The following is a 19,756-nucleotide window of genomic DNA, read 5'->3' as shown; positions in this document are numbered from 1 at the left end:
ACACAAGATTCAAAGCCTTTTTTTAAGTGAGCTAATTTACCCTATTAAAGATGGCTACAAGTTTATCATGATGTCTGGGTTTCAACTGTAATGAACTTCAAAAATTTTACTACTAGAAAGCCTAAGCTTAATTCTTACTATTCTCTCTTTAACTTGGCGCATTTGAAAATGTCTTTTTTTAAAATGAAAGTGTTTCTGGGTCTACAGAGAGAAAGTGCACGTCAACAGGTCCATACATATGAGACATGGCAAGAAGCTCTGTATTTGCTGTAACTTGCAAAAAGGCTGTGTCAGACGGCATGGTTTAACTATTGCTTTACTAATTAATAGGGTGACCAGATGTCCTGATTTTATAGGGACAATCCCGATTTTGGGAGCTTTTTCTTATATAGACACCTATTACTCCCCCCACCCCCATCCTGATTTTTTACACTTGCTATTTGTTCACCCTAGTAATTAAGAATGTATTAAATTTACCTTGCTCAAAATTAAATATTACATCTCCACCCTGTTTCTTGATAGTTTTGTCATTCTTTCGCAAAAATTATGTTAGTAAAAGTTTGGCATCTTCACCAACAAGAACCTCAATTTTTATTGCGAAGGATACTTAATCTGCAGGCTAAGTTTTGTTTTTAAAAAGCACTTTTCAGAATCCAGTCACAATTGGTATGAACAGTGTCAAATATTTAGTGACATGGACATATTTTATTATACCAAGTGCGCTGACGTGTCTTCCCCTTCCTTTAGTTTCGTACAAAGTCAGTCCAAAGTCACTTTTTGAATACCACACTATTTTAGGCCAGACTTAAAAAAAAAAAAAAAAAAAAAAGAACTTTAGATGCCTGCAGTCTCAACAAACATCCTCTGGTCCTACAAAAATGCTATACTTGTCCTCTATTCTCTATGAATGTATACAAAGTATAAAGTAATACTATTTACCATTATGCACACCTCCTGCATGGGAACAAGGATTCTGACTTATTTGTATGACTGTATTCCAATGCTTAACAAGGACTTAAAAATACTGCCATATATCATTTTAAAAATCAGCGCCCAGCCTGATATTTAAGTAGCAACATGAACTGGCTTCTTTTAAATTTTTAAAGGTTTACAAAAATTAAATTCACAATTGAGCTGGAACTTTCATTTTATGCTTCAATATGCCAAAGTGTGCATTAAACTTTAAAAGTACTGGCCAATTTTATTTACATGAGATTGTTAATTGATGTGCAATCAGATTGTGTAATCAAGGTGTTAAGTAAAAAAAACCTCATTAACTAAACTAATAGGTTTTCTAACACAGATGATTTGATTTTGCCTTATCCTCTCCAAACAGGGGGCATGTTGTGGAATTCCTTGCTTAAATAAAGAAGAAAGCACTCATGCAAGCAATGACAGAAAGATGAGTTGTGTTTTGTTATTGGGGCTTTTTGGGGGGGAGGGAAGAGAGGAGGTAACAAAAGGATGTGAGCACTAAAAATCAGGATAACCGGAGAAAACTGATTATGGGTAATCACAAAATAGTTAAAATACAACTAGCAGATAGAATGGTAGTTCATTTTATTAGTCTCTACTTACACAATATCCACTGAAATTAAAATATTCTAGAGTAACAAAGTAAACTACTTACAAAAATACATCCACAAGATATAATTCTAAACAAACCTGATATCAAATTCATACCTGGTGGGTCCATAAAATCAAAGTGCACCAAGTCATCTATACCAAGTTTTTTCAGCTGTAACACCACAGATCCCAAATTAGATCTCAGAATTTCAGGGTAGGTGTTGTCCTGGCCCAAAAAACAAAAAACAACAAGTTTGTTTTCCACTTTGCTTTTAATTCTCCGGCCTTTCCATCAAACTTAAACACCCTGGCAATATCTGGTAAAAGTGAGACAAAGTGGGCGAGGTAATATCTTTTCTTTGAGCACTTTCTTTTTAAATTCTGTGGGTTATGGAGTTGTACTTTGTTCCACTTTTTGTTTTTGTGATGGGTGGAGTTATCAGGGTTTGGGGGGGAGGGGGGGGGGGGAGGGAGTAGAGAGGGGGTGTTTTGCCAGTTGTTGCAGGTTAAGCAATTTTTGAGATTCTACATTCAAGTAATCTTACCTGCATTTCAGTTTTGTACGCCTTCTCCGTATAAAGCCTGAAGCACTTGCCTGGCCTAGTACGACCAGCACGGCCAGCTCTCTGCTGAGCAGATGCTTTGCTGATCGCTGTCACCAATAGAGATTCAACTCTAATACGAGGATTGTATACCTATGTAATAGTGGAATCCGAAGCAGGGAAAAGAAAAGTAACACACACACGTAGGTAAAAATGCTATGCAGGAAATAAAAAGATATTAGCCTAAATTTTCAAACACTGCTTCTAACTGAAAGATTATGTGCATTCATTAATGTCAGAGAAACTTTCTGGCTACAGAAAACAACTGGATTGGTAATGGAAAGCTTCAAATACATTTGCCTGTCTAAACTAAGAAATGTTTACTTTTCAACTCATTTGTTAACATCTTTTCCAGCTAGGCTCCCTGTCCACTTTTAATGTGTGTATGTTTAGATTGTAAGATTCTCATGGCAGGACTAATGTCTCCCATTTGTTCTATATAGTGCTAAACACACTGCCGGTGCTCAAATAATTCCATGCAAAAACAGATAGCCTCAATGTAATTATAAGATTGGATAATCAAGTACCGAGGGGTCAGGAAATCAAAAATTTATAAAACTGTGCTGATGACGTAAAGCAAGACTATATTTTAAAACATAAGTAATCTGTCATGTAGTACAAAATACAAACTGGAAATTAAAGAACTTTCTTTACACTAGATACAATACATGTAGTCTGCAGACTTGCTTGAATTTTTGTTTAAAATCTATGTTAGGATGATACACACAAAAATTAGTTCAGTAGTTATAAAGTTATGGACATCTAAAGAGAAGGCCCCATGATCTAAGCTGCTCTAAGGTGTGAATTGATCTAAATAAAATATATATATTCTTCAACTCAATAGCTTTAAACATTCACAAATATAATATTAAACTACTGAACATGTTTTCTTCAAAGCTACCGTATATACTCGCTCATAAGCCGAATATTTTTGGTAAAAAAGACGATGCATCAAAGAGCGGGGGTCGGCTTATAAATGGGTCTACACCAAAATTTGAGATTTTAAACTCTACGGCAGGGGTCGGCAATCTATGGCATGCGTGCCAAAGGCGGCACGCGAGCTGATTTACTGTGGCACCCTGCTGCCAGCCTGGTGTCCCCGCCGCTGGCCCCGCTCAGCCCGCTGCCAGCCTGGATGGATGGAACCCCGGGTCACCATTTCTGAAAGGTTGCCGACACCTGCTCTATGGAATCATTGAATTGAATATCTAATACATTGTCGTTTTGTTTACCTGGAGCGTCTACAGGCATAGAGCCCCCCAGCTCCCTGTGGCCACAGTTCGCCGTTCCCAGCCAATGGGAGCTGCCGGAAAGGGCGCCACTTCCCGCAGCTCCCATTGGCTGGGAACGCCGAACCGCAGCCACAGGGAGCTGCGGGGCTCCATGCCTGCAGACGCTCCAAGTAAACAAAATGTCCCGACCCGCCAGCAGCTTACCCTGACGGGCAGGGAGCCAAAGTTTTCCAACCCCTGAAATATAGGGTCGGCTTATGAAAGGGTCATACAGTTTTTGCTATTTTACCTAACCATTTTGGGGGGTCGGCTTATAAACGAACAGGCTAATGAACGAGTATATACGGTAGTTTGTTTTGTAGATCAAGACTAAAAAATAATCAAGACAAAAATGTAAAAATTACTACAACTTACATATAGGGTTATATTATAAACTAGTCTCTGCTCTACAGTTTATTTCACAATGATTTTTAAGGCTCTCAAGAGACTATATTTTGAAGTAGAAGTAGAAGTAAACTAGGGAGACAGTGTAGCTTACTCTCTAGAGCACTGGACTAGTACTCAGGAGGCTTGGGTTCTATTCCTGGCTCAGCCACTGTCCTGCTGTGTGACCTCAGGTAAAGCACTTTACCTCCTTATTTCCCATCTGTAAGTTGGATCTTTGTAAAGTGCTTTAAGAGCTAATGATGAAGAGCTAGGTATTTTTATTAGTAGTAGAATTTTACCTTTTACCTTTTCACTTGGAATACTGAATTTGCTGACTTTTAGTGATGAATTTCTCTACTTTAATGCTGCATCAAAACAAGGGTTGTTTTTGCATGGAATTATTATTTTTTAAATTTGAAAAAATGCCAATGGATCTTCAATTTTATGATCTAGTTCTGTATGGGCTGATGCCTCCTTCACACATTGAGACATAGCCAAAGCCACCCTCTCTCAATGAAATGAGAAGACAAACTCTGGGCCAGATTGTGAGGCACCCTCATGGTTTAGATTGATTTAAAAAAACCTGAAGCACTTCACAACATTCCAATGTTTTCGACTGCTATAACTTTTGATTAATAAGCCACAAGCACAGTCCTACTGTATATAAGTGAAAATATTTGAACATGCAACTTAAAACTTGACCTATTTTTTCAAACACAGCTTTTGCTTAAATCTCAGATGGAAAAACAGGCAGAAATCAAATAATCAATCCAACCACGTTTGAGTTATGCATGTACAATATTTGACTGCACAGAAGGGACTTTCATGATTTTTCTTAAAACGTGGAAATCTCAATAATGGATGAACTGCATTTGCTCAAACTTTCAAAAAATCATTTCTGGACTTGAAACTAAGATGACCATTCCAGCCCAAGAATTTCAGAAAAGTATGAATAATTAAAAGGAGAGGGTTGGAGCAAGTCTGTAATGCGAGTTAGACCTCTTTTGTTGCCCCTCATCTCTGAAGTCAACACACAACAGTAATTTTCCTTTTGATTGAGTAGTACTGGACACTAATTTTCAGTCCAGTGACAGCTCCTTCAAATGGCCTGAGTATCCTGTAGAAAGCAACAAGGCAAAGCTTTCCTTCGGTAGGTGAATGTGCTGCCACCGCTGCACTTTCAGCCCCTACAAACATGTGTCCTGAACGCTGTTGCACTGCTATTTGTGCACTTGATTAGCCCACATCTTTCACCCCTCCTTTCTACAGAGACTGAACCTGTGCTACTGCTCCTTCACCCCATACCTGTCCTGGGCACCGGTGCAAAAAAACCCCAAACCTCTGACCAAACACCCCCGCTCCCTCACAAATAAAACACAATAGAAGCAAAGTGAAAAACTAAATCAGTTTCATTTGGCTACTGCTGAGCCATATGGTAAAGAAAAACATTTTATGTAAGAGCTCTAGAAACAAAATCCTGCACTGCTATTGGTAATATTACTAACAGGGAAAGGGGGGTCAGGGAAAAGAAAACATGAAAGTCTCTGTTCCTGTTTTCAGTTGGTCAGGCAAAAGTAGAGACGTTCACAGCCAGAACACCAAAGGCCTAATCTTCTCCTCACAAGATGAGATTTCTCTTTTACAAAAGACATTAAATAATATTTGTAGAAATAAAAGAGTTATGTGCAAGTTAGGTTCCCAAACATTTTCTGCCCTAATTAAGCAAGAAGTCATTTAGGTTAAGACAGCACATATTTACCTTTTGCTTAGCAAATCCAGGATCAATCACAAACACAACACCATCTATTGTTAATGATGTTTCAGCAATATTAGTGGATACGACAACCTATTGAAAAACAAAACATGAAAATTTGTACATCAAGATACAGATACTATAGTAAATATAAACAACTTAAACATGCAATAATACATGCAGCTATGATGAGAGCAGCAATTCAGTATCCACACTAGCTTTCTGAAGTCTTGAGAGCTAATTCTCAGTTTCACTACGTTAACCACCATTTAGAGCTGTGACTTAGCACAGTCACAAACAAGAATAAATCTCACTGGAACCTATAAACTGGCATTCTGCTGATGAGAAAGCCCTGATTTTGTCCACTAAGAACTCCCCTCTCTCCCTTGTTTTCCCCATTGAAAACTGAATATAGTTAAAAAAACGTGCTAGTTTACAAATAAAGTTCCAAGAGCTAATACTTCATACTGATGTTAATCATGGCTTTACACATCTGTTTCACACATTGCAGGTACAAATCTATTAAAATGAATGTTACCTAAAGGATTCAAAAATGTATAAAATCAGTGAAAACTAGTTGACTAGAATTGCAATCATGTGTTACATAACGTACTAAGAGGGTACAAATATGAAGCTTTTCCCCAGTCAAGACCTGAATTCAGGGTTCTGAATATTTTCTGCATTTCTTTCCCTCCTATAGGTACTAATGAAATCCTCTATTAACAATCACAGAATCCTGAATTAAGATCTTGGTAAGTAAAATCCAGAAATGTCCATGTTTAATTACTCCGTTCTAAAAATAACAGAATCATCATATGTCCAAATATCACCTTTGTGCTCATATTTTTAAAATTACTGCAATAAAACAGTTGGACATTTAAAGTCCAACTTGTGTTAAAGTCAAACTGATTTTCATGCCAAGATTCCATTCACTTAAATTATACCTGTACGTATAAGAATTAAGTGGAACACACTCCACCACAAAACATTAAGTTGTCATCGAACTACAGTGACTGTAAATAAATGAAGTTAAAAGTTGTTCTTTTACGTGAGTTTTTTTTTTTTTTTTACTTGTTTAACTACAAAAGAAATATCTCTAGAACGTCTCCAGCGTAACACCAAGGGAATTTAAACATGCCTTTCACCTGTGAATTGCAAAGTATTTTATAATGGCAAATATCTACATTTGATGGATTAGGAACTTGAGGCAAACTATAATTGTCCCAGATAGGAACAAAGTCAGTGACAGGGTATAGCCCTCCAGCTCCCTTCCCCTAACCACTTTGCTACTCATTACCCCAGCTATCTCTTCCCAGCAAGATTTCTATGCAAGCCCACACTCTAAATGCTACTACACAGTTAAAATAATACAGAGGTTGAAAAATATTTCTGTACTGAACTGGAATTGGATCAAACTCAAACAAGAAACAGTACGTTATATAGAACTGTTCAAACAAAAATGAAAACATTCATCCAGATGTCATCAGTACAAACTCGCCACTTAAATAAAAGCCATAAATACTTGCACAAATTAAAATAAATTATGACAGAACAGCTTGATTCATTTTCACATTAATTCTATTAATCATTTAAAATGTAAATTAAACTAGTGTCTGTGTTAAAGGGTTAAATTAATCCACCTCCATAAACTACACACACACCCTGGCCCAGCTTGCTATGAGATACTTAATTATTATAAATACATTTTTATATGAGCCTAACATGCATAACATTTTTTAGCTCTGCAGATGTGCTCGGCATCCGTGCCCACATTCCGAAAGTCCCAATTGGGAGTGGAAGCCGTTGGCTCTACCCATAACATTTAATATTCCCCAGAAGAGCCTATTGCCAATTAAGACACTTCTGCTGAAAATTCTATGGGCTCACCTTGCTGCTATGTGCTCAGTCCATATAGACCCAGTAATAATTATTGCATGTCACAATCTCCAAAGATGCCACTCAGCATATCAGGTGAAAAAAATATGCACTGCCCAAACCTTCCATAGTCCAAACCCATAAGTTTTCTATTGTAAATGTCACATGAAACTAAATGATAAGCATACGTACTTAACTGCTGTTTTAAGTATGTAAAAGCCTTTGGAAAAAATCCTACGCTTAAAACCAAAATGGAAGTTAACGCATGAAAAGTTGTTTTGAAATTAAAAGAATAAATCAGTGCTAAATTACACAAAATATAAGTTATGACTATTTAACAATTTACCTGGTTTTGTAATTACAAAGTGGTTCTATTAACTTGATATTTAAATACCTATTTAACAATTTGCTTCACATAATTTTCTTTTTAGAGACTTGTTTAATTTAGTTATTTATTTGACTATTAGATTATTTCTATATATAATGGCTTTACCCAATGCCTCCAATGAATTTTAAACTGTTCATGACAATAAAACAACTTAGGATTTCAATTCTGGTGTGCTCTATTTATACAGGTTAATTGACAAGAGTAGAATTGCATGATATATGACCAGAGTTCTCTTCTCATTTATGCCAAATGTGTTATAAAAACATTCTGTTTTTAATATATATTTAAGATGAAGAATTCCATCAGTGAAAAGCAATCAACTAATAGGAAATGCAAAGTATCCTTCCATTATAGGTGCTGGAACTAGGGATGCTGGAGGTGTGGCTGGCTTGAAGTGGATTCCATTATATACAGGGTTTACAATTTGGTTCAATGGCTCTCAGCACCACCACTATAAAAATTGTTCCGGCACCCCCTACCTTCCATGAGAAAGCATGAATAGCACATATGGCAGCAGATCTCTGGCATACTGATCTGAAGGAAAACATGCTTATCCTTGCCCATACACCAGGTAACAGTTTATTCAGTAATTGCAAGGGAATAGATCTAATCACCCTTTATTAAAAAAATATAAAAACAAGTAACGGGACTGTACTTTGTGTTTATACCAGCACTGGGGACCTACAACAAAGATATTTACTGATTTTCTCTAGGGTTACACCAAGGGATACAACAGTTTAGTCTCTCTCCAGTTTGACTACAGCTTTGCTAAATGTTAGGCTCATTAAAGAAGTAAGCCCTACAACTTTCAGACCTGAATTTAAAATATATTAAATATACCTGAATTTAACATATTACACTTGTGTAATATAGTGAGATTCCTTCTTTCTATAATGAAATGCTTAATTAATAATACCAAACCTTTTAAAATGTGACTGCAAAATCTAATCATTTTAGAGGAACTGGAGTTATCACGACAATTAAATTGTGTTTATTTGCTTTGCAACCACTAGGAATTGTTGGCAATTTAAAAAAAAACCTATGTAAGTACACCTCTACCCCGATAGAACGTGACTCGATATAACATGAATTTTGATATAACACGGTAAAAAGCAGCGCTCCGGGTGGGCGGGGCTGTGCACTCCGGTGGATCAAAGCAAGTTCAATATAACACGGTATCACCTATAACGCGGTAAGATTTTTTGGCTCCCGAGGACAGCATTGTATCGGGGTAGAGGTGTAACTTAGGAGCCCAAATTCAGTTTGAAAAGTGATGTGGACTCCTAAATCACTTGTGCTTTTTTTAAATTTTACAGTCTTAAAAATTTGATTCTAATATAAAGGATTTTAAACAGAGTAATTAGACATCAATACAACACTTGGAAAAGTATAACATGATGGCATCGAAGCAGCATTGCTTCTTTAAGGGGGATCATTTTCAGATAACTCAAGATTAGATAAACAAGTTAATAGAAAACTTGGCATTTATGGTTTAGATTTTGATAAAATATCTTAAAAGTATGATGATCTAAAAAAAGCTATATGAAGGGTAAGTATGCTGGAGGACAAGTCTACAAGTGATTTAAAAGCCTGAGTAAGCACGTAGAGTCAAATACCATCCATAACAGAGTGAGATGCCGCAAATCTAGGTTTTCCTTTAAAGAAGTTTATAGCCCTTATGGTTGCAAAGAAAATCTTCAAAATGTGAACCAAGTGTAAAATGTTGGAAAGGTACATTAAAAAGCCTTGCACGCAGCTTGCAAGAGATGAAAGATAACCTGATTCATTTCATTGGTAGGCACTGTGTGAACACCTTCAAGGAGCTTAATGATCTAATCCAGGCTAATGACATTTTCATATACGGCTGTACAAATCTGTGCATAAATTTGCACAATTACAACTGTATGTACAAATAGGTTATTTTTTCCCGCACCAGTAGTACTCTATGTAACAGTAACATTACCAACTTAAAAAGTTATGGCCCAGGAAGAGGGTAATGTTCTCAATTCCTTTTGAAGCTAGAGCAGTTGTACATGGGGGTCTTGACACACTTTTAGCAGCTGGTCCAAAAATAAGGTGCAAAGATACAACAAGCCTATTAGATGAGTGTTCCTGGCCCAGGTACGGCAATTGTGACCTTTGTAGATTCCTGGACTAAGTCAAAAAATCAGCTGTCTTAAAGAAATCTTTCCTTGTTGCATCATTGTCCTGATGTTCCTCCATATGGGCGATGGAGTCCTCTGGATCACCTAAATCTAAATAAGCAGACATCTTCATCTTAAATCTGAAGCTGCCTTGCACAAGTGATTTATTCATCCAGAGCACAAGAAGTTGTCACTAGTATTCTACATGCACTGTACTGCACTGAAAAGGCAATAATCAAGGAACAAACCCTGCCTAGAGCACATACAATGATTCAGCTTTGACCTTCAAAATCTTCTGTTCAACTTTATGAATGTTACAATTTAACATAGCCAGTGTAGGGTCCAATATTTAGGGGACCTTAGTTTTTTTAATCTATGTGGAAAATTAAGTGACTTCTATTGTCAATTATACCCAGATGCACCAAAACTTCCAATCTCAGGTCGTAACATGTAATTTTTCAGTTTTATGGTAACCCCAATAGGCCAAAGGCGTTGGTATAATAAAGGAAAGGGGATCTCAATTCAGGGTATTTCCCAGAGAAGGAAAAAACAGCTTCTGACTTCCATTATTATTATTATTTGATTGTTTATCTTAACCCATCGAATTCTTAGAAGACTAGAAAAAATAAAAATCAAGAGACCTTGCCTTACAGCAGCATCCCTTGAAGATCAACAGATAAGGATTCTGCTGAGAACGAATTCCACATTCAAGATCCATTAACTGGCCACCCACAGCATTTAAAATAAGGATTTTGTCAGACCCTGTTTCAGCTGATTTGAATTATCACGGTATTACGTGAGCAAAGCATTTTCTGATAGCCAGGTCCCATTTGATTCAGAGCTTTAACATTCAACAATTCAGGGCTTTGTAGGTGGAAGTCTGTGCCTTGAACTGCACCCGGAAATAAACTGAAAGCCAGTGCATATCAAAGCAAATGTAATATTTAATTTGACAGCATCCCTGTAAGTCCTTAACCTAAGAAACATTTGATTACATTGCTCAAGACTGCTTCAAAATAAGAGTTGAGACCTAGCTTTCTATTTGTTGCTGTCTGAATACATTTAAGATTAACAACGGAAACGCACTATATTTAATCCCCCCCTACTACTATAACCAGTTTGATAGTAAACAGCACACTAAGGTACAAACATTTTCTGATACTATTACCTTTCTTCCTATTGCTCCACTTGGTTTTTTAGGAGGAGGTGGTTCAAAAATCCTCTGTTGTTGCTGTGGGGGAAGCGTGGAATATAATGGAATGATTTTGATGTCACCCACTTCAGGACCCAAATCATCAATTTCACGCTTTATCCTCTTACAGGCTTCATCAATCTCCTACAAAGCAAAAGTTGGCAAAAATAAAAAAATCATGAAAAGACTCATTTTATTTTTAAAACTTTGCATGGCAACTAAATTATTTCCAGCTATAAAACAGCAGATATCATTTTTACTTTTAAAACCAATCTGGGTGCTTGCAGAACTTCCAAAGGGATTTCCACAACAGTCCATGATACATGTTCATTAGAGTACAGAAGTTGAGGTAACAACCTTATTTGCATTCAACACCCTTTTTCTTTTAGTCATGTTTCCTAATTAATTCTCTACAAATTGTACTAAAATTGAAATCTCTCACCCAGGAATATTAAACTGCACTCATGACCTTTTCAATTTTCAGAATCTAAAAGAAATTGATGTGCAAGATATTTTAAATAAGCCAATTAAGCTTTAATGTCACGTATCACTAATGCAATTATATGGAAGATTTGCTTCATTGTACCTAATGAGAACAAACACCTTTGCAGTATAAACATGGATGTTCAAGAACCAGAGAGAACTCAATCCAATATTTTAGAGTTTATTTTAAAATTTGTTAAAATTCCACCTGAACTCAAAATCACGGAACTATTCTCAATCTGAATGAATGCTGGAAGAACATATTTTGTGCATTTCTATAGTACCGCAGTATCTAGTTTCTGAACTACAGAAAATATTTAATGCTGCCCATTCATTTACAACTCAATTTTATTTTAACATAAATTTCATTTAAAATATGTGAAATGATCCCTAATTATGGGAAGGTTTAATTAAAATAGGAAATTATAACAGCAGAATTTTAGGCCAGTTGCTAGTGATCCAATGAAATATTCTCAGAACAGGAAACTATAGCAACCCCTGCTGGTATAATTGAAAGATGTCAGTATTAGCTATTGAGAGATCCCCCAAATAGCCCTCATACTAAAGAGGGCTGAAATTAACAGTTTTGTTTAAAAGAGGAAAACAATGTTTAACAAAAGTAAAAAATTACTACAATGTATGTCTAAACAATATCCCTCACCTTATATAACTAGGCGCCCTTTGTGGATTATGCTGTTAAATTGTTTGATTAGCCAAGAAGAATTTTTTTTAAAAGCTTTTTTAAAAAGTTAATCTAAATCTCTGGAATTCTCTCTCTGAACCAAATGTAAGAAGGTCAAAGTTACTTCTCATGTTAAAGAAAGCAGCAACATATTGCTGAAACATCTATTAGATGGAACCTATAAAAAACCATGGGAAATAAAGAAACATTTTACTAGTGTTTCACTTTTCTGCATATTATTATTTGATAGCAATTCAGTGTTTACAATTTATAACACTACACGCATCATTTTACAATGTTGACAGATGAACACCCTACGTAGGCCCAACGAAGCAGCAACTACATATGGTTTGCCAGCTTTCTTCTGACATTAGTTGAAGTGATATTTGGTTACACGGACCTAAGTTTCAGATCTTCTTGTAAGTTTAAGTATACTAGGTACTTAAGATAAACCTCTTCTAGACAAAGGTAAGCCTTGCAAATTCCATGTTTACATTCATAAAAAGTCTCCAAGAATCTGCGCTAAAATGTCCCCTACTGGTCTGTTAAACAAAGGAGGAACTTCAAGTCTTAAGTCAAACTGCTTCAACAGACTCAAAGCACCTATATTGTAGCTTATGAAATGGGTGAATATTCAGAAAGGAGTAGCTAGCTCAATGCAGAAGTCTGAAGCTGTTAGGTACACTGCCCTTCCTGAAGTTGGAACCACACTTACCAATTTCCAGGGTACTTATGTTATCTAGGCACTTCCATTACAAATATTAACACAAATTAGATGTGTCACTGGCAAAATCAACAGTCAAATGATAAATAAAATAAATGCACCTTGCATCACGCCCTGAAAGTCAAAAGACTAGCTCTGATGGGATGCCACTAACAAATGCCAAAGACTGGGCCCCTCAAATGATGAAGCCCTGCTGCTGGTCACAAAGTGCTCACATTTAAATACTAACTGCAGGAATCTCACAACTAATTTTATGTTTAAAACTGGGTTTAAGACAAGCAAGCAGTCTGTCAGTAAGCAGCAAATAAAAAAGCCAGGTATCTTTTTCAAAGCCACACATTTCTCTTCAAAAAGGGGAAGCTGTAGTCTGTACCAGCTGGCACTTCCAAATATAATTTCAAGAGTAAAACTATTTTAATGAGTTCTGATTAGGATAAAATGGAAATGACAAATGCATAGATGACCATTGCTATAGTCACCATGCGGACCTTATAATCTCCTTCCCAGCTGCACATGGTGAAGGGCAACAATGGCTACTTCTGCTAGTCTCAGAGCAATAATGAACTCAGGAGGATCCTGTGGCTATGAACCATTTTGATGGAAAGCCATGGAGTGTCTCCACCCTCAATAGATGGCATATTATTTCTCTAAATGCTTCCCCCCTGCCAACAAGCACTACTTTAGCCTTATCTATAACCAGCTCCCTTTCTTCCAAATCATTGCCTCTCACATACTAGGGGTCTGCAGCACATACAAGCATTTAAAATATTCACTTCCAACTATGAGCAGAACTGAGACTTTTCAAAGAAAAGAGAGCTCGTTTCCAGAAAGTGGTCCTGAGATATGCTAATTTATAAATGTATACTAACAACAATGTACTATGAGAGCATTAAGGATTCACAGCTAAGCATTCAAGAATCAAGAAATGCTAGAGTTAAGGCTGCAGGCGTAACTTTAACCCCCTCTATGGACACATTACAATGTCTTGAATTACACAAACATGCTGTATTTTTCTAGTACCAAAGATTTTTTTCTTACAACTTTTTCTTACAACCATTGTAGCATCTTGTACTACTCTGTGGATTGCAAAGTGATTACACAAACACAAGAGACATTAGATGAAGTGAGGCTTCTCTGGAGCCCTTGCTTCATTCACTAGTCATTATTCAGAGAAAATTTTTTTACAAGGCTGTAGATAAAAAGTCATAGGGTATGATGTATGATTTGAGAAACAGCATATGATCAATGAAACTTCACCATAATGTATTCACATAAAGAGACATCTCCTAAAGGTGAACATTAAATTAAGCTTTGAAAGAGGCTAGGTCCCATGTACATATCATACAACATACTCATTCATCACAAGCTTCTAGTAAACACTGTGTACATATATAGCTGTTACCATCCATAAATACACAGTGCGTGCCAATTACACTCCATAACCTATTTCATTAGAATTATCCCTGGTGCAGCTGGGTTTACTGTAGATGAGTGGAGAGCAATTTTTAAAGACTTATAGTTTGGCAAAATCAAAACCAAATTTTCACTGAAACATTCAAGAAAGAGCAAGAGCGACAGTGCAGGTTACATACTGTAATATTTTACTGAAAGAGCATTTAAGCAAACTAGGGAAATGTGGTCTAGATGAAATTACGATTAAGTGGGTGCACAACTGGTTGAAAAACCCTACTCAAAGAGCAGTTATCAATGGTGTGCTGTCAAACTGGAAGGATGTATCTAGTGAGGTCCCGCGGAGGTCTGCCCTGGATCAGGTGCTAAATATTTTCATTAATTATTTGAATAATGGAATGGAGAGCATGCTTATAAAAATCTGGAGAGGACACCAAGCTGGAATGGGTCGCACGCACTTTGGAAGGCAGGATTAGAATTCAAAAAGACCTTGACAAATTGGAAAATTGGTCTGAAATCAACACGATAAAGTCAATAAAAACAAGTGAAAAGTACTACACTTAGGAAGGGGAAAAAAAACAAATGCCCAAATACAACATGGGGAAGGCAAGGCAGTTGTACCGCTGAAAGAGATCTGTGAGTTAAAGGGAATACAAACTGAATACAGTCCAACAATGGATGCAGTGGTGGAAAAAAAGCTAGTATTATAGGGTGTATTTAATAGAATTGTCATATTAAGACACCGAAGTGGCCTCAGATAAAGCAATGTGTCCAGTTTTGGGTGCCACATATTAAGAAAGATGTTGACAAATTGGAGAGAGTCCAGAGGAGAGCAACAAAAATGACAAAAGGTTTAGAAAACACGTTCTATGAGAAAAGGTTAAAAAGACTGGGCATGCTTAGTCTTGAGGAAAGACAATGGGGGGACCCGATAGTTTTCAAATATGTATAAAGACAGTAATCAAGAGTTTTCTATGCACTGAAGGTAGGATAAGAAGTAATCAGCTTAATCTGCAGCAAGGGAGATTTAGAAAGTCTTTCTAACAATAAAGATACTTAATTACTGGAACAGGTTAGCAAGCGAGATTGTGGAATCCCCGTCACTGGAGGTTTTTAAATGTAGGTTGGACAAACGCCTGTCAGGGATGGTTTAAGTATACTTAGTCCTGCCTCAGCACAGGGGAATGGATTAGATCAGTGTTTCACAATGACCCGTCAGTGGACTGGCACCGGTCGCTGAGATCTATCTCCCTGATACAGTTTAGGAAGGCATCAAGCTGGTCCCTGGTATCAAAAAGGTTGAGAAACACTGGATTAGATGACCTCTCGAGCTCTCTTCCAGCCCTACATTTCTATGATTCTACATACTACTGTAGTGTTTAAAGACTTACTACTAATCTGAATTTCTCAAAGTTCCTTAATATACCTACTAGCAGGTGTTTTTAATTTAAAAGGCGTCTGAATACTAAGTTCAAACCTTCACATGCACTAAATGATATAGAACTAAAAAAAATAAGGCATTCTATGGCTATGCTAACAAATGTGGGGTATCTGGGCTATCATATAAAGGGACTTCAAGAAAATAAATTGGCCATTGCATCCTTTGCCTCTTAAGCTCTTCAGGAACATGCCCTAACAAGGAAGAGATATTGACTTAGGCCTGGTCTACACTAGGCTTTTATGTCGAATTTAGCGCCGTTACATCGAATTAACCCTGCACCCGTCCACACCACGAAGCTATTTAGTTCGACATAGAGCTCTCTTAAATTCGACTTCTGTACTCCTCCAAAACGAGAGGAGTAGCGCTAAATTCGAAATGGCCATATCGAATTAGGCTAGGTGTGGATGGAAATCGACGGTAATAGCTCCGGGAGCTATCCCACAGTGCACCACTCTGTTGACGCTCTGGACAGCAGTCCGAGCTCGGATGCTCTGATCAGCCACACAGGAAAAGCCCCGGGAAAATTTGAATTCCTTTTCCTGTCTGAGCAGTTTGAATCTCATTCCCTGTTTGGACAGCGTGGCGAGCTCAGCAGCACTGGCAACGATGCAGAGCTCTCCAGCAGAGATGGCCGTGCAATCTAATAGAAGGAGGGCCCCAGCATGGACTGATCGGGAAGTCTTGGATCTCATCGCTGTGTGGGGCGATGAGTCCGTGCTTTCAGAGCTGCGCTCCAAAAGACGGAATGCAAAGATCTACGAGAAGATCTCTAAAGCCATGGCAGAGAGAGGATACAGCCGGGATGCAACGCAGTGCCGCGTGAAAATCAAGGAGCTGAGACAAGGCTACCAAAAAACCAAAGAGGCAAACGGACGCTCCGGATCCCATCCCCACACATCCCGTTTCTACGAGGCACTGCATTCCATCCTAGGTGCGGCCGCCACCACTACCCCACCACTGACCGTGGACTCTGAGGATGGGATATTGTCCGCGGCAGGTTCCTCGTCGGACATGTTAGCGGACGGGGAAGATGAAGAAGGAGATGAGGAGGACGAGGCAGTCGACAGCGCTGGCACCGCTGATTTCCCCGACAGCCAGGAGCTCTTCATCACCCTTACCGAGATCCCCTACCAACCGTCCCCATCCCTTACCCCGGAGACAGAATCAGGGGAAGGATCAAGCAGTGAGTGCTTTAAATATCTAAACATTTATTTTTACAAGAACTGGAATATTTATAATATTAACAATGGCTGTTTATTAAAGTGCTTAAACATGTAAACAATTATCTGCAAAAAAACTGGAATATTTACAATAGTAACAAAGGGTTTTTCATGATTTGTCTGCCTTAGGCTCTTCACAATTTAGTCCCAAGTATTTAAAATTTTTTTTACAATGTCCGGTAAGTCATGATTATGCTGCCCAAGACGCTCCACTCTTTAGTCCCAGTGCACCTACGCGAAAATCCGGTCAATATGGCTGGGGATGGAGGCGAAATCCTCATAGGAGAACTCCTCGTAGGTCTCATGAAGGTAAATTTCCAGCCTGTTCATCAGGTTCCTGGGTAGGGCGATCTTAGTGGGCCCTCCGTGGTAGGACACGTTACCGCGCCACGACACCATCAGATACTCTGGTATCATCGCCCTGCAGAGCATAGCGGCAAACGGCCCTGGTTTCTGAAGGCTTTCTCGAAACATCCTTTCCCTCTGGGACTCCGAGATCCTCAGCAGGGTGATGTCGCTCATTACGCCCTGCTTTGAATTAGGGAGGGGAATGTTAGTATTGGGACTGCTTTACAGCCACGCGGTGGAGGGAGAGGGGCAGCATACAGGGATCTTTCCCTGGAACAGCCGCGAGGGGGTGGGACAGGGGCATAGTTCATGCTGTCCTGATTGCTGGCAGCAGAGACTGGCATTGCTTTCAATGTGAAAGGAGGCCAGTGCTACTAGTACAGTTTTAAGCAGCCAGAAGTCTACGGCTTACCATGATTGCACGCTACAGAAGTTCAGGTGTCCTGCCACGCTTCTCAGATAACTGCAAGACCACTGCAGGACCCCAGGCACTGAAGGCGATGGCCGAAAATTCGACCTTGTCCTGAGTGCGCATGTGAGAGGTGCAGTGCATGGTCTTGTTCACAGAGAAAGACTAGGTTCTTTGTACACAACTTCATTTATCTGTCTCAGGAATTCACTCCATTTTTCCCATTCACACAGACACATCTGCGACTGTCTCCCAACCCAGCCTGTCAGCACAGTCCCAGAGGCTAGCGCAGATTAGGAGGAGGAAGAAGAAGACGCGGGAGGACATGTTCTCAGAACTAATGAGCTGTTCCCGAGCCCAGGCAGCCCAGCAGACACAGTGGAGGGAGAACTTGTCCCAAATGCACCGAGCAGTCATGGAACGGGAGGAGAGGTGGCGTCAGGAGGACCAGCAGGCTACTGAAAAGCTGCTTGGACTTCTGAGGGAGCAAACGGACACGCTCCGGCGCCTTGTGGATGTTCTGCAAGACCGGAGGCAGGAGGACAGAGCCCCGCTGCAGTCTATCTCTAACCGCCCTCCCCCGCCACCAAGTCCCACACCCCCCTCACCCAAAGTACAAAGAAGGAGGGGCGGCAAGGGCCGTTAAAACTTTCAGTCAACCCCTGCAGACTGCTCTAGCACTAGAAGGCTCTCATTCCCCAAAATTTTAAAAGTCCTTTCCTACACACCTCACAGAAGCCCCCGTGCAAGTTTCAACCCCCACGTTTCATGTCTGGTTCATAATAAAATATTCGTTTCTGTTAATTACTGTTTCCATGATTTTATTTTGGAGGAGAGTCTGTCTGAACGAGGGGAAGGGGCATGGTAATTGGACAGGACAGTCACCTTTACCAGGGTACAGAGGCGGGGTCAGGTCCAGGATCAGGACACATACCCAGTGCAGTGACTAGTGACCCTGTTCAATCTGGGAGGTGGTTTTCATGTTCTGTGGGGGGGGGGGGGGTGTTGCTCTGTGACTTTGTGGCGGGGGAGGGCAGTTACAGATCTAATGCATCACAGAGCCCCGCAGCAGGGGAGCTGTAACCCTCCTCCCCCTGCCAGACAGTCACATAGCCGACACATACACGCTGTCCCGCCCAGGAGGGCTGGCAGGCTCTGTTGAAACAACCAGTCCACCACTGCGGAACCCGTCATTCCTGGAGTTTAGAAGCATCATTTGCATCACAACAGTAAACCCGCACCCCGCCACAGTCTGCGTCCCAGGTTTAAAACATTCCCGCGAAAACAGTAATAAAGACAACGGTGTTCATTAACAAAACAGAACAGATTTTATTTTTTGGGAAGGGGGTGAAGGGGGTATGTAACTGGAGAGGATAGTCAACGGTAACTGGGTAAAGAAACGGTGGCAAGTTCAGGTTCTGAGTCCACAAACTTAAAATTCACTGGTGACCCTGCTCAGTCTGGAAACTGTCTTTCAAAGCCTCCCGGATGCACAGTGCGTCCCGCTGGGCTCTTCTAATCTCCCGGCTGTCTGGCTGGGAGTAATCAGCAGCCAGGCGATTTGCCTCAACCTCCCACCCCGCCATAAAGGTCTCCCCCTTGCTCTCACACAGATTGTGGAGCACACAGCAAGCTGCAATAACAATGGGGATATTGGTTTCGCTGAGATCACAGCGAGTCAGTAAGCTTCTCCATCTCCCCTTGAGACGGCCAAAAGCACACTCCACCACCATTCTGCACTTGCTGAGCCGGTAGTTGAACAGTTCTTTTTCTGTGTCCAGGGCGCCAGTATAGGGCTTCATGAGCCAGGGCATTAGCGGGTATGCTGGGTCCCCGAGGATCACTGTAGGCATCTCCACAT

The 19,756-nt window shown here is 39.5% G+C and overlaps 1 protein-coding gene across 1 annotated transcript in view; it reads right to left on the bottom strand.

Moving 5' to 3' along the window:
• DHX15 (DEAH-box helicase 15) overlaps nucleotides 1–19,756 on the bottom strand; it is a 70,022-nt gene that overhangs the window by 15,355 nt on the left and 34,911 nt on the right. The window contains exons 6-9 of the mRNA XM_065405804.1: nucleotides 11,155–11,322; nucleotides 5,586–5,672; nucleotides 2,112–2,261; nucleotides 1,684–1,792 (exon numbers count right to left, since the gene is read on the bottom strand). Of these exons, the coding sequence (XP_065261876.1) occupies nucleotides 1,684–1,792; nucleotides 2,112–2,261; nucleotides 5,586–5,672; nucleotides 11,155–11,322 (514 nt within the window). The remainder of the gene's footprint in view (nucleotides 1–1,683; nucleotides 1,793–2,111; nucleotides 2,262–5,585; nucleotides 5,673–11,154; nucleotides 11,323–19,756) is intronic.

This window comes from Emys orbicularis, chromosome 5 (genome assembly GCF_028017835.1).
Source record: "Emys orbicularis isolate rEmyOrb1 chromosome 5, rEmyOrb1.hap1, whole genome shotgun sequence".
In the NCBI taxonomy this organism is placed as follows: domain Eukaryota; kingdom Metazoa; phylum Chordata; order Testudines; family Emydidae; genus Emys; species Emys orbicularis.
The sequence above is the reverse complement of the archived record's forward strand: the minus strand, read 5'-3'. Positions and strand labels throughout refer to the sequence as shown.